The following is a 22,352-nucleotide window of genomic DNA, read 5'->3' on the forward strand; positions in this document are numbered from 1 at the left end:
AGTATGCATTTAATTTGTGTTTCCTCCGTGGAACTATTTTACTTCTCCCCTCTCTCTCTCCATTGATTCGTCACTGAATTTTCCATTTCATTTCATTGAAAGCGGCTTCTGAGCTTTCCTTCTTCACTGAAACAGTTTCTGATTGGTAAGATTGTTTTCTTAATCATCTGATATCAATTTCAGAATCTAGGGTTTAATTCCACACTATCATTTCCATTGATTAAATTAGCATTATAGTCAATTTAGTGTTCATCTAAGTTTATTATGAAAAGTTAAACCAGCGATTTTGTTGCTAGAATTTTGTTATGTGTTATTATAATCAAGCAAGAATAAATTTATGTAAATTTGCAAGCTTAATTTGATAATCAATTCTAATTTTGGCTGCTAAGTGTTGTAATTTGTTTGAAATGGAGGAAGTATAAAGTTTTATTCCATTTTATAAAGAATGTAAAGTACAGTACAATTATTCTATAACAATAGTTATATGTTTCATTCCCTCAAAAAAAAAAAAAAAAAAATAGTTATATGTTTCAAATGTACATGGAATCTTCCAACTTATCAAAAGCTTTTCAAATGTACAGATTTGTTTAATCCAATTATAGGAAAGTGCTAAGTGAAAGAATTGTTGATGGCATTTGCATCAGCAGCAACAGTAGGACCATTAGTTGCAGGAAACGGCCTAAAAATGGCGAATTCCACAACAACGCAAGCGTATCTTGAGAGCAAGCCAGTTCAAGAAGCCAAGGCCTTACTCACTGAACTATGCCGTCAATTCTATCTCCTTGGTTGGGTTGGTGGCACTGGTGGCAGCATCACGCTCAAAGTTCATGATGATTCCATCCCTAAACCCCAACAAATCATCATTATGTCTCCTTCTGGTATATTATTTTTCTTGCTTTGTCCGTTTAATTGATCAATTCGTGTAGTTTTGTGATGTGGGTACTCTTTGATTTTGATTTTTTTTGTTGTGCAAGTGCTTGATTAATCAAGATTGTGTGGTTTATGGATACTCTTTGGCAATTTTTTTTGGGTGGTGTATGTATTTGATTGATATCAGTTATTGTGGGTTTTTTTTAGTGAATATCCATTACTTTCAATGTTTAATGTTGTGCAAGTGTTTGTTTGTTAGATTTGTGTGGTTTATAGTGTGGGGAATCTATTGTTTTCCTAGTTTAAAGTGTTTAGTTGATTAATATGTGTGATTCTATCATGTGGGTATTCTTTGCTTTTTCAGGGTGTTTTTAGTTTTTGTTATGGAATTATTTTTTATTATAGTTTGATTGGTAAAGCTTCAAGCTTTCGATTTGCTGGAAAGTGATTTTGTGCTTCAATTGGTCAGTTGTGCTTGTTTTGCCATTTTAGGGTACTTATAACATCTTGGTTGCCTTTCTATTTTTTATTGTTTAAAAGTCTTATTGAGCTGCTTTCGATGCTTTTGTTTGTGAGTAGGAGTCCAGAAGGAAAGGATGCTTTCAGAGGATATGTATGTGCTTTCCTCAGATGGGTCCATTGTATCTGCACCAAGTCCAAAACCTTACCCTAACAAGCCACCTAAATGTTCTGATTGTGGTCCTCTTTTCATGAAGGTAATCTCTTCCTTGATTCATTGAGTTGGCAATCAAGGAGAGGAATTGCAAGGCTCAGTTTTTCTAGTTTCAATGGGGTTTCCTGCTTGTCTAGTTTTGTGCAAAAGCCTGTTTGATTGCTTTCTCTATTTTATCTGTGTAGCTGGTTATGTACACTGCATAAAATACAAAATGTAATTGCTGTTTTGGAGCTTGTAATATTTGGGACTAGAGATCTTACATAATTTATTCCAAAGGACGGCTATCATTTCTTTTCTTGGTTGTTATTCCAACAACTCGTCTAAATATTTATCAGGTTGATTTAACAAATTCTCTGTCTGATTATTTGAATTTTCACTTTTAAGTGGTCTGATATTCTTATTGGTTCAGTTAACACTATATGGATGCCTAGAAGTTTCTATTGTCAAAGTTTTCAATGGTATTGTTGTCTTTGTGTGTTGTTTCTGAAATATGACCGTCTCTTCTACTTTAATATTCTGTGTGAAATGTTGCTTGGGATTTTGAGGATCATCAACTTAAATTTATGATATCAAGGCTCCATCTTTTGCAGGCATACCAGATGTGTAATGCTGGAGCTGTCATACACAGCCATGGGATGGAAAGTTGTCTAGTAACAATGATGGATCCAACATCAAAAGAGTTCCGAGTGAGTTATTTACTTATTGATCAGTTGAAATTGCTGCCTACACTTATATGTTTATTGAATCTTGTTCTCTTGCTATCTTTTTCTTCAGTATTGCTTGTGCTAAGTAAAGACTTCAACAATGGAAGTTTGATTGGCAATTATATTATCAATTTGTGTAGTTATATAACTCAGGTCATCCTACTTTGCTAGTATTAATTTTACCTTTGATTTTGGTAGAATGTAAATAATGGCCATGACTATGTAAATCAACCACAATAATTTCTTTTTATGCTCATGCTACATTTCTTCTAGGATCTCCAGCCTCTAGGGGGATAGGATGGAGTAACACAATTTCCTCTACACATTTGAGATGTGAAACAGGTCTTTTCTTCTTCTAAGTCATGAGCTCTAAGTAGTTGGTCTTTAAAGTCAAAGAGAATTAGTTTTGAAACATGTAAAGTAGCAAAGTAAAGTATGTGAAGCACAGATACTTTTTCAAAGAAATCAAAATTTCACAATCACCAAATATGCTATCAACATACCCTAGAATATACAGAAATACATTGTTATTCATAACATAAGAAAGTATATTGTTAGGTTTTCGACAAGTACAGTTTAAGTATTTCCTTAAAACAATTTTTGTTATTTTTTTTAAATGATAGTTTATAGGATCAAATATTGACAAAAATTTATTAGTTTAATTAAGCAATCAATATATTTAGAATTTAGCCATAAACAACTATTGATTAGCATGCTTTAATGCAAAATAACCCTATAAGGCTGCATACAAGCATGGATTGAGCCAACTATAAGCAAATGAGCATAGCCACATTGTCACATCATTACAAGCTGGCCCAAAGTTGGTATGTTACTATGATGCTTAGAGTGGCTGGCCAAATGGATGAAAAATGAAAGAAGACTTGGTCTAGGTTTTCCTTTCTTAGTGGGGGTAGTTTAGGAAATAATCAAGGGAATCGATTCTAAAACTGTATTACCACATGAATTAGATCATAATAAGACCACGTTCATATTCTTTCTCATCCCACGAATTGATCTTGTTAACCATTAGAGGAGCTAAGGAAAGGCACACTACAAAGATATATTACTAATTATATTAGGTTCATGATTATTGTGTGTATAAATCCCTATTTTGTTGTTTTTCACATAATATATATACTCCTTTCGTCCCATAACATAGTTCTTAAGAAATAAGAGGAGAAAGTGGATGATGTACATTAATAAAAGTGAAAAATACAATTATAGACAAAAGTTAGAGAGATGAAGTGGAAAAAAGTACAAGGCATGTGCAAAATTCAAAGGTAATTTAGGAAGTACAATGAATAAAGTTAATAAAAGTGAGGGTATAGTAGTCTTTATATACTATCCAAAAATAGAAACAGGAACAATATTTTGGATCTCCAAAATAGGAAAACATGAACTATATTATGGGGCTGTGGGAGTAGCCGGAGTACATCAAAACTTAACAATGGTATCAAGAGTCATCTTACACATATTAATTTTTGGTCTAATTTTTTATATATGTTTTGAACTTTTATGAAATTATCACTATATTAATTGGCATGATTTTTTGTGGTTTTAATCTTGAAGGATATTTGAGAAACAACCTTTTATAGGGAGCTTTTTGTGAGATAGTCATTATTAACAAATTTTTTTTTGTAAGATGAAACCTTACAAACTTTTTTTAGCGTTAGATCATGTCTTCCCTAGTGTTGACCTGCGGTTTCCCACCACTGCCTTTTCTTCTGATTGCACTCATCTTCTTCTATTTGCACTCTTTTGACCTCCAACACAAAGATTTTTCATCGTTTTAATTTATTTCTACATCATGAAACCACCAAACTAAATAGCGTCATTTTTATCTTCTTCATTTCCTTCAAAAATATAGCCATTTACAATCCCACTTGAACATTCTTCTCTTTCCTTTCTAATTGTCTTTTCCCCTAATTCAACCCTTTAACCATAAAAATATATTCAAACAAAACCAAAAATTGTTCTTTAAAGGCTAATATTACGGTTTTAATGTATATATACTTTGCAAAAAAAATCAAATTATCTATACACCTATTAATTTTGAACTTGATATGTATATTAATATACATGTGTAGTGTGCCTCCCCTAGCTAATTTGATCTGGTTACAAGGCTTCTAGAACTTCACACGGAACTCCTCTAACTAGCATACACGATCCAACAACGTGATGAGATTGACAAAGCAAGAACTTTTTTTTTCCTCTCTATCTTCTGTCACACGTATGTTACGTTTTTGTGGAATGAATGTGAACGCAATAGTTAGGTCAAAATTCATGTGGCAATATGTAGTATAGAATCAATCCCCTTGATTCTTTCCTAAACTAACTTCATTTGAAAGAAAGGAAAACCTAGACCAAGTTTTCTCCATTTGGCCGGTCACCCTAAGGATCATGCGACCTCTGGGCCAGCTTACATCAAGTTGCAAGCCCAATTACACTAAGCATGTTAATCGATAGCATTTTTCGGCATATCGATTAATCTGTATCCAATCCTCTAAACTATCGTTTCAAGTAATACGCATTGTTTAAAGGACGTACTTCTCACATATATATGGTGTGAATTTGGCCCATTTGAGCTATCATTTCCTTGGTTTGAGCCTCATATCTCCCCTTTCCCACTATGAGATGGCAAGGTCTCGTTAGCCCAGTTTTCAAAACATACCAATTTATATTATTTTTGTTCTATGTTTGTGGGTAATGATTATATCTAGATAGCTGTAGCTGCTGGTCTTCCTAGTTCCTATAGTAGATTATATAAACATTTTATATTCCCTTCTGTTTGTACTCATAGCTGTTAAAAATCATAGGGGAAAGAACGTAGTTGTAGCTCTTTACTCTTTAGTCTTTATCCCTGCCTTGCTGCATACCTGAAGTTCTGTTGTGAAACCTGGTCCAGGCTACTTGAATATTTTGTATAATATCATAATTGTATAGGAGTGATTTATTCGGAAAATGTTCAGTAGAACATCTTGTTATGATTGAACTTATGGTAGTTCACTCAAGCTGTTTGAGGGATAGTTTGCTACAAAGACCCACAATCAGGGCAATATTTCCTACTGTCTTTATCATTAAACATTAGTACTTGCTTTCATTTCTGTGTGTTGCCTATTTTTATATTTGTTTTTATGCTTCTTTTAAGGCCTGCCTTGGTTTTTGATAGATCACTCACATGGAAATGATCAAAGGTATTCAAGGGCATGGTTATTATGATGAGCTTGTAGTTCCAATCATAGAAAATTCAGCTCATGAGCGGGATCTCACAGACTCTCTTGCAGCAGCTGTAAGTCTATATTGTATGCTCCATTTAACCCATTTTATCTATTAGCTTTTGGATATTGGCTTACAGTAGCATTGCAATCCACAAATATTATAGCTAGCAAATAAAGTGGGACAAAGGGATCAACTTGTGTCTTTATCCTTATATTTACTTTACAGCTTCTAGATGGTGATTAAGGGAGTGATCTGTAAAATTGCAATTTCTGTTATGCTTTGAGCCTCTGTCAGTATTCCACATGCCTTCTAATCCATTCAATTTTCTACAGATTGAAGCATATCCCAAAACTACTGCTGTCCTTGTTCGGAATCATGGCATCTATGTGTGGGGAGACTCCTGGATAAGTGCAAAGACCCAGGTTAATTTTATAGCCAACTTGCTAATTGATCAATTAGTTATTGTGTTCTAGCACTGTCCCATTTATCCCAATATGAAATTGGTGTGGATTAACTTTTTTCTACCATGTAAAGATAACGGAAACCCCCCTTTGTAGTGGACTTCTTTGTATTGTCTTCATCTGCTGCTATGATGCATTGTTACTGCGTGTCTTTGCGTCATTTTTCCATTTGAGGTTAAATGATATGGGATCTTGCTGTACATAACAAAGCTTGTTGAATGGAAGTAGTTTGTTTTCATATTGCTATGTCAGCCTTTGTGCATATTATCATTTAGTCTTTTAGGGAGGTGTGCGATTCAACAAGCTTGGTAGTAGCATTAGGACTTAACAAACATAAAAATCTTCCTATGTGCTTGCAAGGCTTAGTGTTCTAGATGCAATTGTATTGACTGCTATTCTCTAAATCTTTTGATCAACCAAAATATCCATGTTTGAAGTTAGGGTTCCAGGATGTGATGTTTTCGACACGTAGAAATTAGTCGCAAGCTGAGGAATCATCCTATATATTTACATAGTCTAATTAGTAGAATTTTACCCATGATGGATCCTTATCTGTTTCTGAACATAGGTTAGTATTAATGTTTTGTCCATCTACTGCAGACATTTTAAAAGTTGTGTTCTCTCTCTTCTTTCTCCATCTCTATTTGTGTCCTTCTCTCTTTTCTTTTCTTTCTGTTTGTTGATCTCCTTTTCTAGAACTCTTCTACTCTCCTTGTGTATTAGTATATCAACTTGAGTGGGGCACTTAAAATTTTAGTCATTGAGAATTATTCTTTTTTTATTGAGATAAAGGTAAGAAAGATATACTAAAGGATCCTTCATGTCAAAAACAAGATATATCATAGGATAACTGTGTCAAATTCCAAGGCATGTTTGGTGTTTGAAACTCTTAGCTCCTCCTTTATCATAAGAAGAGAGGCTTTAGTAGGGATGTTTTGTGGTTAAAGGTCAAAAGTACTCCTTGGCCAAGTTTCTTAAGCTTGCTTTCTCTTTGAGGAGAAATCAATGGCCAGAATTTTGGGCAGCTTTTGTTAGAGTGGCAAAGGGTGAGGTTGTGGCAGATCCTGGTGCTCCTTTGTTTTATTATTCAAGTAGATCATGTATGGGTCACCACCAAAAAAGTCGATATGTGTTTGAAATCTAGTTAGTAGCTTCCTCTGCTTTTTTGCTGATTAGCAGCAGCAGCAGCAGCTTAGATTTTAGGGAGTTCAATGCAAACATGTAATTCATGCATTTGGAGGTGAATGAGTTTATATAATGTTAAGTAATGCTCATGGTGTCATGTTTACATCACCTGAAGTGATGAACTGGTGATTGAGGAAGTGGATACAAATCATACAATGATGCTTTGTGAACTGTAGGACAAGGATTGGATGTCTATGTTCTTACCCTTGCTTGACTATGCTTTCACCATGTATATCCTGTTTGATCTAGTGCAACTAATTATATTACTCTTCGCAGCTAAGTGTGGAGTAAAATATGGTGGAACATTGTCTCGGGGAGTGGCTACTATTATGTAATGAGCTCTGGCTCTGCAAAACCAACAATTAGATTTCAAACACAACAATTAGCTCCAGAGTATATTATATGTTGAAGAAACACACTACCTGCAAAACCGACAAATAGATATATCATTGTTGGTTTTGCAGGTAGTGCAGATTTATTTTAAATGCTGTTGTCCAGCATCCAGTGGTCAATTTGACTGGCAGGAGGAAAGAGTAGTTACCTCCTAACTTTAATAATCCTTAGTGACTCCCACTAGGCTGCTATTAATGGAAAGGGTAATATCTAATCAAAAGCTTATGCTTGGAACTATCATTGAGTTAAGTATAAAGGAGGGGACCAAATTTTGGGGAAAATTGCGGATTGGGGACTGAACTTTCATTGGTAGCAACTAGGGGACTGAAACCAGTTTTCAGGCATAACCGGTTGTCAACTTTGTTTGTTTTTGTTTTGTTTTTTTGTTTTGTTTTTTTGTTTTTGTTTTTAAATACTGATGTCATGTCATAGTACATTTATTTCAGAGGTTTAGTTTATGAAAACTACAGCTTAAACTCCGTTGTTAAGTTTCATGGTTTGCCATAACTCTTGCCAATTTATCACAATAATTTGTTTCTCACTCATCTAGTACTCCCTGACCTCCATTATTACTCCAAAAGAACTTAAAAACCATCAAATTTCTCTTTTTCTCTGTTAATTAATGGCAAACGACAACGATAAGAAGACAACTGGGTGCCAGCGACGAGTGGGTGCCACCGCATGAGTATATAGTGAGGACGCGGATTGCGTTATTTTAAGTGCATGAAGGGGTTGGAAGAACGTTGAAAGGGAGAGATCTGCTTTAGGCTAGGAATGCAATTTGGGAGAAAAAACCGAGTTACAAGATTGATTAGCATTTTTTTTCCCATTTGAATTTTTGGGGAAGAGAAAGAAAATAATCGGTGATTTTGAAGTCATTATTATTGATTTTGAAGAGTAGAAAATAATTAGTAGAGTTAGATTTCTATTTTGCATATCTTTTAAACTTTTCCCTGATACTTTTTCGTTTTGGATTCTGTAATGTGGTGGAAAATCATCTCACTTAATGTTATTTTAAGTAGTACTCTGATATATTGGGTTTTTTGGGCAATTTGCTAGCAATTGTGGTAGGAAGATTTCTTCTTTTCAGTCCTCTAATGGCAGATGAGTGGGTAGAAGTTTGTCAGAAGGTTGAAGAAATTCCTGTACAAAAATGGAATCTTTATTTTTAAGTCATAAACTTGAATTAACCGGTTGTAGCAAGTTTCAATCAGAAAAGTGACCTCTGACCAACTACAATCCCGTTCAGTCCCTTGTTTGCAACTTTCCCCAAAGTTTAGTCCCTCCTACATACTTAACTCAAATATAAAGAATAGGGAGCTGGAAAATATATCTTTGACATTAATCTCGACGATTGTGGTATTGGGGAAGGTTTAGTAGGATTTAATTTATGTTGTTCTTTCAGGTTTTTTTTTTTTTTTTTTTTTTTTTTTTTTTTTTTTGTGCTGGTGACTTATTGTCCTCTGGTTGTAATCCTTCTCTTTGCATTTTAATAATTATTTCTTGCCAATGATGTAATTTTCTTGCAGTGATGACCATATTATTGCAGGAATTTACATATGTAGCCATGCAGAGCAACCTTTGATTTGAAAATTTATAAACTGCAATTCATCCTTACATCAGTACTTGTGGATTGTTTGTGATTTGGATATCTGATATATGTTAGCTGAGTGATTTTAGTCAATTCGGCATGAACTTAATGTCTGATCCAGTTCTGAGGTTTTCCAAGCTTGCTGACGCTTGAAGTTTGACAGTTATTAGTCTAAGCTTTATCTTCATGTACTTTTGTCGTGTTAAATATTTCATATCCCAATATAATCTTGTCAAGTTGACCATGGGCACTAGTAGATTCTACTTGCAGAGGTCTCATGTTTATTGCTGCGACTATAAGTGATCCATATTTTGGGTGTAGAATTTAAATTTTTATTGGTTGCAACTTACAACAATTGAAAAACACAATAAACTTTATATATGTTTTTCCTTGCTAATGTAGAAGGCCATATAATATTAATAAAATAATAAGCATGTGCACATGACTTTGTAATTTTGTATTCAGTTGTTCAATTACTACTCCTCTTGTTGGTTGCCCTTGGGAGGATAATTAATTGTTTATTACCTTCCTATATTTTACAGATGTTATTGATCCTTTTCTGTTTCCTAAATTTTTTTGAATTGTGATTTTTTAGGCTGAATGTTACCACTATCTATTTGATGCTGCTATCAAACTCAATCAAATGGGTATGGACTGGTCTACTCCTACCCATGGTCCTATTAAGAGGATTCAAGGAGATTTCAGAAGTGGTGAAAGAGCTGTATCTGCTAAGGCTGGGACTTCTGGGTTGAACCCTGGGGAGCCAAAGCCAGTAAGTTACTTTATCTTTTCCATTGAGAGAAATTGGTACTGTGGTCCATTGATATATTATTTTTTGGATCTAACTGCATCAAGTTCTGTCTTGACTTGATCCCTTGATAGTTATGATGGATATGCAATTGCTATTACTCTCTGAGGTCTGTTCTAGGACTGCAGGTTACCAAATTCTTCTATACCCATGAGTATCACATAGTAGATTTCCTGTGATCATACAAAATTTCCTAATGTCCCATCCTTAGGGTTGCGATCTTGTAGTCTCCAAAGTGATGAACCCCTTAACCATGGACTTAGATATGGCTAATAAGAAACAGGAAAGGCAAAAGTCTACCTTGGATAGGTTTCCAACTTTCCACTTTTTGCATGTTAGGGTTTAACCAAGAATTCCTACACTTAGAATTGGAATGACTTTTCGCCCCCCCCCTTCCCCAACTGTTTTCCCATAACTAAGTGTACTATTCTAATTTTGCTTTCCCTGGTATAGTAAAATAGCTTTTACCATTTACTTAAAGAATTACACTATATATAATCTGTAATCTCTGTATGTAATACCACATTGTATGTAATGTTGTAATCCCTCATAAGGTAATGTATCTGCTGATCTGCATGCTTGTATTTTCGACTCAAACATACTACAAATTTGGTAATTGAGCGGTAAGGGTTTTAAATTTGACTTTGTTATGAGGGTTCTTTTTAGCTCTTCATTCCAATTTCTGTTTGGGACATCATTGAGGAATGTTGGGAACTATCTAATCATTGTTTGTGCTTTAAGTGGTTTCTTCAGCAATTTCTACATCCTCTTCATACAGTTGTAGTTGTTAGACACTGGTGATTATCCAATTTAGTGTTATTGTGATAGTGATGGTCTGCACGGTAAAACAACAATAGTCTTTCTATGTTTTGGATTTATGCAAAGAGGGAATAGAGAGGTGGAGACAACAGTGGTATGACCCAGGGAAGAGAGAGTCAGCGACATGGGGGTGATACTAAGGGTTTTTGAAGGCAACGGATCATCAAGACTTCTTTTTCGTGGTGGCATGAAAGCAAAAGCACTGGCTTTTGGCAGTGGTTCTGGCTGTACACCAAAGGGTTACTGTAGGCGCTTTCAAGCAGGTGGTTGTGGTCCTGCAGTGGTGATAGTGATTATTAGAAGTCAGCAGGAATTTAGGTTCCTTATTTTTATGCCAAAGTTTGGTTTAAATCCACCTACTCCTAGGGTATGGGAACCCCAGACCTTGGTTATTTTGAAAGTGGGCTCCCCTAGAGGCCTTATTGTCAGATTTGAAACTTAATGATCCAAACATTGACTATAGGAAACAAGTTTTGGGGGAGGGATGGGGTAACAGCGGTGGCATATGTTGGTTTTCCAGGTGGAGGCCATGTTTCCATAATTTAAGAGAGGTAAGGAAGCATTGGTGTGGCAATGCCATATTTGTCAACTGTCAGCAATGGCAACAATGGGGTGAACATGGTGGCAAAAGGGTAGTGGAGGTGGTTAGTTGGTGACGTTGATGGTGATGGTGACGTTGACGGTGGAAGTAAAGGATGGAGTCTTGCTGTGACCATGTTTAGAAATTAGTAGTTGGGATCAGTGTTTGAAACGGCACACCTAGGTGCTGAGGCACAAGCATTAGGGGTCATGCGGCTTTTGTGGTCTAGGTGATGCGATTTTGATGAGGCGTAAGGCACATTGGTTTTCCACAATTTTTTTTTATTGTTTATTATATGCGCTTCATTTCAATGAGTCACAGAGGAGGCATGCCTTAGGCGCAAGGAACTCTGAAATGCCTTGGTGCGCCTTGACCTTTTTTACACATTGGTTCAGGTTGGCAGTGGAAGTAATGAAACAGTATTGTCTCTGTTGGTTTATCATGAACTGTCCCCTGCTCTGTAGATATGGTGGCCAGTGACAATACTTGTTTTTCATCAACTGCCCATAACCCTATTGTCCTTTGTGTTGACTTTTTTTTATTATTATGTTTTGCTGGCCTATTAACCATGTGTGTTGGGTACTTTTTGTATGTGGACCCTTGGATGTCGCCTATTTCAAGTATTGTAAATGTAAAATTGTATTGACCTTATGCAACTGATAGCGTGTGCTGGGAGAAACTTATTATTAGCCATTAAGCCTCTTTGTAGAGGTATTAACTTGTAATTAATCAGTTTCGCACTGTGTCAAGCTTTTATCAGACTTTAGTGTTGAGTCTATTTGACCTTTTTCTCGGGAGCTTTTGTAATTTAAAAAAAAATTAAAAAAAAAAAATCACTTTTCTCAATTTGCCATCTTTGCAAAGTCCGCTAGTTGCCCCACATAGTTGTTTAGACTCACTTGTGCCCACAAAGCATGCCCTGATCCAATTTTTTGTCAGTCAAAGTGCGCCCAAGACCTGCTCTAGTCAGACCGTGACACCCCACCTCCTCTTTTTTTTTTTTTTTTTTTTCAGCTTTCCTTAGTCCCAGAAGCTATTGTGTAACAGATATTGTGGATGGTGGGTACAAATATTTGCAAGAATTAGTCATTCCACAATATTAATACATAACCTTTTTTTAACTTGGTCACCCACCTTAACCCCCTGCACCCAGGGTCTAGATTTTGTTCTATACTTTTTTTTTTGTTTTTTGACAACTTGCTTGATCATATGAATCCAGTGTCCACACTGAGGTAACAACTGACATGATCTTAGCATGTAAAGATTTTGTATTACTTGTCTGGTTGTCACTAAAGAGGCTTCATCTAATCAAGTTGGTAAAAGAGGTGGAAGGGTGTTATGAGTAGGCACTTAAAAGGGAAGTGTTAGTTTCGATATATCATCAAAAATCCTTTTGTTGGAAGTTATCAAAAACATGTGCTATTGATGTGTAAAATAGAGGGAGTGCTTAAAGTCGTAGGTTTGTTAGTCAAACTACTTTATCTTAATTTCCTTGTTTTATATCATTGTGCAGCGCTGCATTGTTCTTGACATTGAAGGAACCACAACCCCTATATCTTTTGTTACTGACGTTCTTTTCCCATTTGCTCGTGATAATGTTGGAAGACATTTGAGCTCTACATATGATTCTCCAGAAACTCAAGATGATATTAAGCTACTGCGTGGTCAAGTAAGATCATGTTTTCTTTTTTGAATTTATGATGATACTGTTTCATTAGCTACATTAAAGGCCTTTTCTGATCTCCCAGCTGTTGGTAGTGAGGATTCATGATTTCATGTCTTGGCTTAGGGTTTGGTATATATTTCCCTGCATGTTTTACTTTCAAATATGCTTCTTCAGATTAAATTTTTGTCTGCTTTCTTATGCCTTCAGTGTAAACCAATTTACTATTGTTATAAAGGAGATATGATAACGGTAGCTTATTTTTCCCCCCCAGAACATGAATTTCTGCGATTCAGTGTGTCATATATGTCTGAGGAGTCTCGGGTAAGTGTTGGTGTCCAAGAAAGTCCACAAACATCATGGCTCACTAAATTACAATTATACGTGCTTCTAAGTTAGGGTCTGATATCAAATATGTCTTGTCGCCTGGGGTTGTAATGATCTTGTGAACATCTGTACTCTGCAGCATTGTTTAACAGTTCAGATGCTGCTTGCTAGCTCACAAAATTGTTTCTGAAATGAGCATTATTTTTGTAGGTTGAAGAAGATCTTAAAGCTGGAGTTGTTGGTGCTGTTCCAATCCCTTCTGATGATGAGGGTAAAGAGGAGGTTATTGCTGCTTTGGTTGCCAACGTTGGAGCTATGATCAAAGCTGATAGGAAAATTACTGCATTAAAGCAGCTGCAGGTGAATTTAAAATCACAGAGATGCATAAAGAACCTATCTTTTGTCTAAATCCTGAAAACTAATTTTCTCACAGGGTCACATATGGAGAACTGGATTCCAGAATAACGAACTTGAGGGTGTAGTCTTTGAGGATGTACCAGAAGCTCTTGAGAGGTGGCACTCTTCAGGCATAAAGGTTAGTTTTTACTATTTGTTCTTTTTAATTTCTTGCTATATCTATTCTATGTCAATTCACTGTATAATCTGTTGCAATGTGGATTGTTTATATGGTTTTTTCTACATAAGTTAAATGGAGTTCCTTGATGAGTATGCTAGGTTATCTTTCACTTTTTTGTTCTTTTAAGGAGAGGGGGTGGGGGGGTGGGGGGTGGAACCTTCTGTAAAAGGATTGATAAGCTGGTTGCTGAAAATTGGTATTATACAATTGTTGGGTTGAATGTTGATACACTTGTTTGCTCTTGTATGTACATTGAGTTCTAGCATATAAAAAATTAAAAGTTTTTTGGTAATTTGTTAGCTTCTTTTCTCTTTCTTCTCTGCACTGAATCACTGATGATGTAATCTTTGGCAGTGATGTAAAATAGGGTAAGTAGAAAAGGATAGGGAATTGTAAGAGAGTAGGATAAGAGGAAAGCAAAGAAGAAATTAGGTGAAGAAAGAAATTAAACTCATGTGACGGATCTCATACATAATAATCTTTAAATATGATGAGACTTAAAAATTCCTACCCTAATAATGCAAGGCCTCCAATAGATTGATTTGGTCCCATCCTAAGGAATAAGGAAAGGAAATAAAGGAAAAGTCTTACTCTACTAGAAACTTTTATAAGAAATTAGATAAATAGGGTGAAGATATTTTAATATCCTAGATAACCACAAAAATGAGTAAACCCATGAAACTACTATGGAAATTTTGGACAAAAGAACAAAGGGGTAAAATTGTGCTATGCTAGAACTGAGAAGAGGAGAGGTTCAACAGTGCACCACATCAATACATTGTGCCATGAGGATTTATATTTCCTTGTTTATCGACTTTCTGACCCTAATATCAAGAGTTGAGGCTTAGGGCCTTAGGGGCATCTTAGTACAAAGCGCAAGCCATAGCCGAGTGCACCCATAGGCCTACCCCGATTGACACCTCCGCCCCTTGGGCTCTTTATGTGGATGGATCGTCTAGTAAGGCTGGAAGTGGGGCTGGGCTAGTTATCACCTTCCCGGAGGGAGAGAAATTTGAATATGCAATCAAATTCGCTTTTCATGCATCAAACAATGAAGCTGAGTATGAAGCTCTCATCTTGGGGCTGAATGGTTTGTGCTTCATGATGGGACCCTTTATAAAAAATCTTTCACTCACCCGTTGCTCAAATGCATTATCCCGGAGGAGGGGAACTATGTACTTAGAGAAATTCATGAAGGGGCATGTGGTAGCCGTCAGGGTGGAAAGGCGTTGAGGGCCGGATTCTATTGGCCAGGCATGATGCCATGAAGATTGTCAAGAAGTGTGAGGTGTCAATTGTTTGCTGATGTGCCTCATATCCCGGCCAACGCCCTCACGAGTATTTAAGCAGAAGTGTGGGGCATGGACATCCTAGGGCCTATTCCAGTGGTCTCGGGGCAAAGAAAGTTTTTGATAGTGGCTGTTGATTATTTCACTGAGTGGGTTAAGGCCGAGCCAGTTGTAACAATCACCGACAAACAAGTCCAGAAATTCATCTGGAGGAATATCATCACCCGCTTCGGGGTACCCCGCATCTTAATCTCATATAATGGCCGACAATTCAACAGTGGGCCAACCGTAGACAAGGTTTTCGGCCGTGTGCCGATGGCCAAGCTGAGGCAGCAAACTAAACAATCTTGAAGGGGTTAAAGACAATGCTGGAGGTTACGAAAGGCTCTTGGGGGGATGACTTACCTGGGATTCTGTGGTCCATTCGTACCACCACCAAAGAAGTTACGGGGCAAACTCCTTTTGCCTTAGTATATGGGAGTGATGCTATACTCCCCGTAGAGGTTGGAATCCCATCTGCTAGGGTCACTTTCTACGACTACACCCAAAATGATCAACTGAAGCCCTTGGCCTTAGACTTACTCCCAGAGATAAGAGGAGATGCTTTGCTTCGCTCCATGGCATACAAGCAAAGAATAACTCACTTCTGCAACAACAGAGTCGAGGCAAGACCCCTAGCCGAGGGTGATTGGGTACTCCGAAAGTGCGAGGTTGCTGGGAAACCTAAGCCCAAATTGGGAGGGACCTTACAAGATTAAAGAGGTGATTTGCCCGGGGACCTTTCTCTTACAAACTCCTAATGGCAAGGACCTCCCTCGGCCATGGAATGCTGATAACCTAAGAAGGTTCTATGTCTGAACTCTCCCTTACAATGACGCCCTAGGGGCAATAAGAGCCGATACGAGGAAATCAACTTTTCTATATAATGCATCATTGTAATGTCTTTTGCATTAATGTTAATATAATGAAAAACCCCTGGGATGCTTGCCCTTTATATGTTGCACTTTTTCTTTCGTTTTATACTTAGTTTAATTTTTGAAACTTTCATATCGCTTATTAGCATAGCCAACATTCATAGCACCATATGCCCGACATAAGGCATTTTGGTTCGCTAAGACCAAAGTTTGTTCCAATGTTTCGGGCAAGATGCTAGCCTATACTCAAATATTTGAGATAGGGTCCTGGCCGAACTTTAAAGAGTTGGAAAGCCCGACTCTCATATGACTTGCAACTTGGGGCTCGTTTTAGCCCTAGGATTGTTTTCGTTATTAATAATAAGTTGGAATAACCCAGCTCCCATACAATTCTCAAACCCCTAGCTTATTTACATTATCATTACGAGTTTTATAACTAAGGGCTCATTTAACCCCCGGGTATTCATGCAATTCTCATAAAAATAACACAAGGCTCGTTTTAGCTCTCGTTAAGCAACAATAAAATATGCAAAGGCTACTAATTATACACTTGGGGCTTCTTTTTTTGACCCTTAAGGGTGAATGATTAGGTAGTAAGCAGGTGTTCAACAAAGAATAGCAGAAAGAAGATCACATGAATCCCATAACATCCACAAAGCAAAGTCAAAGCCGAATATACATATTACAAAAGAAGATTAAGATCAGAGGTTTCCAACAAAAGATCATAAGTCTCATACATCATAGAGAAGAGGTACACCTAAGGAAAATCAGTCAAGTCTAGAGCAAAGGGTGAAACCGTAATGCCACTTGAAATTTTCTTGTTGCCAAGGGGCAAGAGGTGTAAATCGCTCGGGCAATTCGAGCGCTTCGGGTGGCGGGGGTGTACAAAGGGGTAGTTAGGATCACCCCTATAATCACATCCTCCGGGATCACGGTAATCGTAGTAACCATTCTCATCCGGGAATGAGCGTGGCTCGGTAATGGACCCCGGGGGGTCCTTGCCAATATGGATGCCCATAAGAAGGTAGTGGACCTTGTTGGGGCGGAAAATATGGGTAGTTAACCGGAGGAATGAAGTCCCCCCGGTTAACTCTCGCATCATAAACTTGTTGTTGTTGAAGAAACATACCTTGTTACATCTCCGAAATGCCCTTCATTTGAGTGTAAAGGGTCTCGAAATCTTGATCATACATGCCCTCTAATCTTACTTGCATGCCCCTCATTTGAGCACTAAGGGCATCCAAGTCCGGGCTAGCAAATTGGTGATGTTGATCATGATGTTGTTGCGGTTCTTGTTGTTGTTGATGATGATGTTGAGGTTGTTGTTGTGGCGGCTTTTCTTCTTCTTCTTCATCCGACTCCTCATCGGTGTCAAAATAGGGGCGGCGGTTACTCTTGGGGATATGCCAAACATTGGGAGCATCCAACCAGTGGAGCGAAGTCAAAGATGGGTTAGGAAGATAACACCAATGATCATTGTTCCTTAGCCAATCATATACCTCATCCTCATTGTTCTTCGCTAAAAATTGAATTTGCCCAAGACCCCAAGTTGCTTGATATGGTGGTAGATAGTATCAGCTTCTCCCACCGAAGTACAATATGGCAAATTTTGATCAAGGTGAAGATTGGTCAAGAGCCTTGTAACCATGCCACCACATGGAATTTCTTCGGTATCCCGGTCTTATAAACCCACACAATAAGTAGCAAAAGTGTACCCCAAGTTTAACCGACCACGGTGCTCCCCTCGAGTAGCCAACCATAAAATCTTCAATGGTAACTAGTTCCACTGTAGCAAAGAACTCAAGTGTAGGTTGAACATATGTGTGGTAGGCTGGTAGCTACGGCTTATGAATGAACCCATTCGGAGGTTAGTAACTCCCTGAGATCCTCATCAATACCCAACTTGGCCATGTCGTGTTGGAAATAGTGGCGAGTAGGCTTAAGGGAACGGTATCTTTCAATTTTTTGTATCTCGCTTTTTGGATTGGATCATGGGTTTTTAATTTGGGAATGGGAGTAGGTTGACGTGTTTGGGAGGTAGATGTATTTGGAGTAGGTTCATCGATGGTAATGGTGGTTTTGCGTTTCTTGAAGATGTTTTTGATGTTCTTAGACGTGGTGATCTTCAAAGATAAGAGTTTAAGAATCGATCAAAAGATACCACAAAAACCGCAATATCACCAACCAATACACTTCTAATTGCAACAATCAAAAACTCCTTTCCAATACTACCAATCAACACCAATTAATCCAACAATTGCTTCCACACAAATACTAATCACAAAGATAACTACAACCAACACTTAACAAGCCGCAACCATACTACCAACGCTACCAAAATCCAAATTCCACAATTCTCAACAATTTAGCTCAACATTGCTACAAAAACAACAAACAATACAATGTGAGGTAAAATCAACCAACAAACAACACAAATAATCATCCAAAAATCAAAATCCATCATCAAAATCACCAAAAATGATACTGCTACTATTCAAAATCATGAACAATCTAAAACTTGCAATTATATGATATAATTAAGCAATTAAGAGTAAGAGAGGATGATTATACCATATAAGAAGCAAGATTGAACACCTTATGGCCACCAATTTCCTCCAAAATGAAAAACCCCAATTTTTACCCAACTATGGAGGAGAGAGATTGGAGGTTGAATTTGAGAAAAGTAGTATGAATTTGATGAGAATGAATAAAATTTAGGAAGATTTGATGAATTTGGAGTGAAAATTTGATTGAAATTGTGGTGAATTTGATGAGCAAGGGAGAAGGGGGGTGCGGTTTTGATGAGGATGAGGGAGATGGGGATCGAAAGTAATAGGAGAAGATAGAGAAATGAGAAAAGAAAAGGGGGAAAGAAGAATAAGAGGCACTGTACATAGGGGTGAGCGGCCGCGCAGGGGGGTGGCGCGCCCACGCTCGATGGCTGCGCGGCCGCGCAGGGGCCTGGCGCATCGGGATTTTGGCTTACTCTAGTCTAATGTTGTTTTGGCATAGGAAAGTTTGCTTAAACCCAAAGGAATGAATAGGTTTGCAAGTGCATGTTAAAACCAAAAATTTTCTTGTAATTCTTAAAATTAAGCAATACTAATGTTGTACTTCCTCCGATTTTATTTAGTTGCAACGTTTCTACTTTCACACTTCCAATGCATGACTTCAGCCATTGACATATTTAATTACCAGCAAGTAAAAATTATAAAAATTTGATATTTAGAAAGTATACATTAACATTAGGGCTGTGTTTGATTGGGCAGAAATCATTTTCCAGGAAAATTGGGTTTGCCATTTTTCTTCTGCTTGGTTTATAAGGGTGAAAGTAGTATTTCTTTAGATTAAAAATGAAAAAAAAAAATTCCCTAAGGCTAGAAAATATTTTCGTATCTTAAAGCGGGAGTGACACATTATCCTCCCTATCCTTCTGCACCTTCTTCACTTCCCTCCTCTTCCTCTATTATTTATTTTCTTTTTTCTCTCTATTTTCTTCATGTAGGAAAATGAAGCTTAAAATTTAAATTTCATTGAATATAAAATCCATTGGATTTTTCTTTTACTTTTGAACTAAACACAGCTTTATAAAGAAAGGCAACTGAGAAGGTCCTGGAAATAGTCTCCAGTGGATAAATATCATGTTATCGGAACCCTGAGTGTTGCCTATTAGACAATTTCATTTAAAATTAAGAGGTGAAGACAAGGATACTTTTCTTGGATATGCAAAGTAAATCTGCATAGTATATCCATGTACACCATTGTTGTCAAGGATTCATGCTGGGTGATGTTTGCTGTGTATTAGTAGTGTTGGAGAGGGGAAAGAGCTTGTAAAATCAAACAGTCTTGGTGGTTCTACTGCTCTGCATTACTTAAAAACTTGTGGTTATTTGTAAGTTTTATGTTTGTAATTGTAATTGTAATTGTTTTTGTTTTTTGTTTTTTGTTTTTTTATTTTTTTTTTTCAGTTAATTGTGGCCTTGTGGGCTTGGCTAAATACTACAAACACTTTAAATTTGTTAAATAACTATTAATGTCAGACAATAGCCATCCACAAGTAAAATTAGATTAGGGTTCCTGGTGGTATTTTGTTGGTTGACTAAATTTTTGTGTTCTTATTCTTTAGGTTTATATCTATTCCAGTGGCAGCAGGCTCGCGCAAAGGCTTATATTTGGAAACACCAAATATGGAGATCTTAGGAAATATTTATGTGGATTTTTTGATACCGCAGTTGGGTACGTGCTAATTTCTATGGAACACTTTAAACTCATTATGCAAAGCTTACAATTGATTTGTAAATTAATTCTCAGTAAATCATATAGCAGTAATAGGCCACAATGATATTGCAGCACTTGCATAAGTGCTCCACTGCTCCTTCAATGGATCAAGCTACCTGCGATATTTGCTAAGTAACTATTTGCGGGTAAACCATTTGGGACCAAGCCTTCAAGCACCAAGTGGAAATTGTTTGAATTAATATGGCTGATAAATGACCTTCACCTTAATCAATAAATCTTATCATGCTTCACTGCTTAGAGAATGTCGCTGTGTATACACTAAGCCAAATTTTTCAAAAGGAAAAAAAAAAAAAAAATAAAATAAAATAAAAAATTCACTGTTCAAATAATATCATGATGTGCTAACAGAATTATTAATCGTCCTTGACATTTTCAATATAATTTCCTTTAGCAACGTTTGAAGCAGCGGTGTTTTATTAGAACATTATCATTTATCACCCATGTGAGTAAGCATTTACAAATGTTAAGCCTTATTGTTGATTTCAATTATTTTGAAGAAACTAGTGGATTGAGGGGTCATTAACTCATTGTTAGATGCAGGAGATTTTTTAGTGAATTGGTCCAAGTATCTCTCACGCAGCAATAGCATATCCGTTATTGAGTTGTGTTCTTTATTTCACAGGAACAAGAGAGAGACGCGAAGTTATGTTGAGATCTTCAACTCAATGGGGGTAGATGACCCATCAGAGATTTTATTTGTAACAGACGTCTATCAGGAAGCCACGGCAGCAAAGGAAGCTGGTAACTGCTTGTAGTTTGCGGTTCTAAAATTTTTATTATGTTCTTTTCCTCCTGGTTAGCTGCATATCTGATCTTTCCTTCGGTTCAATTCTATCATCTCAGGTCTTGAAGTTATAATTTCAGTGCGGCCTGGAAATGGACCTCTTCCAGAGAATCATGGATTCAAGACAGTGAATTCCTTTTCAGAAATATAATACATCTTCTGTAATCTAGCTTCTGTAATCTTTCTATGACTTACAATAGTATACTGCTAATCTTGAATGTATCAATAAGATGTATATTTGAAATAATTGGAAGCTGGTTTAAGCAGTTATTTTTGGAATGAACCTCGAAAGTATTAAAAAACATGGTATATTACACACCAATCTGTTAAAGAATATGGATTATTTGCTTTGCTTCTGAATTCAGAATAATAAGAGAAATCATCACCCATAGTTTGTATTGTGTCTATTATTCACTTGGATATCGTGTCTATTATTCACTTGGGTGTACGTAAAGCGTTAGATGTCAAAATACAGTCACTATATCCATCTTTTTTGACAAAATTTGAGCCTTGTCAAAGTACATCATGATTGCATTTGCGTTGCTTGCTAATCATAGTTTTATTTGCTTTCTTATTTGCATTGATTTCCACAGCCAAATAATGGTGACAACTGTGGGTCCAATAACATAAATTAACTCGGTGGATGATGTACCTTCTGCAAGAGGGAAACTGTCCTTTTAATTCTTTCGTTTATTTTGTAATTTTTGAGTATAGTTAGAGGGAAATCTCAATGTCAAAATACATAATGATTGTATTGTTTCCTAATCATTTGGTTTGAAAATTTTGATGTCTTTATATCATCTTTTACGGACATTGTGCTATGGTCCTTGTTTAATCATTTGTTTGAATTTTTTTAGTACTAAATTTTTTTTTTTTAATAAAAAAAATCATACATAGTGGATTAGGATTTTACCAATTCACTTTAAATTGCTCCAACTCAATCAATATCTAATTAGGGCTTTTATTCAAAACAAAAAAAAAAAATGTATATCTAATTAGGGCTTCTTAATGTTAAAAATAAAAAAAAGTAAAAAATCTAAATCTAATTAGATCCACTTCGAATTTAAATTTGTTAGTTTGGACTTTAGATCTATCTGAAATCTGATTTAAAATTTACTCTTTTTTATACTCCCACCGTGTTTTTTTTTAAGTGTTACACTTTCTATTTCCAGCCGTAATTTTTTTAAGTGTTA

General features: G+C 36.5%; 1 protein-coding gene across 1 annotated transcript; it reads left to right on the plus strand.

The window, feature by feature from the left end:
* On the plus strand, positions 1-21,564 carry LOC145604491 (putative bifunctional methylthioribulose-1-phosphate dehydratase/enolase-phosphatase E1 1). Its single transcript, XM_081660373.1, has 13 exons — positions 1-145; positions 582-878; positions 1,450-1,586; positions 2,137-2,232; positions 5,420-5,539; positions 5,802-5,891; positions 9,695-9,871; positions 12,820-12,975; positions 13,507-13,656; positions 13,730-13,831; positions 20,203-20,312; positions 20,998-21,116; positions 21,219-21,564. Exons 2-13 carry the CDS (start codon positions 629-631, stop codon positions 21,308-21,310), a joined length of 1,599 nt encoding a protein of 532 aa, XP_081516499.1. The 5' UTR covers positions 1-145; positions 582-628; the 3' UTR covers positions 21,311-21,564.
* Positions 21,565-22,352: the final 788 nt, after the last annotated feature.

This window comes from Chenopodium album, chromosome 22, assembly GCF_948465745.1.
Source record: "Chenopodium album chromosome 22, dcCheAlbu1.1, whole genome shotgun sequence".
In the NCBI taxonomy this organism is placed as follows: Eukaryota; Viridiplantae; Streptophyta; class Magnoliopsida; order Caryophyllales; family Amaranthaceae; genus Chenopodium; species Chenopodium album.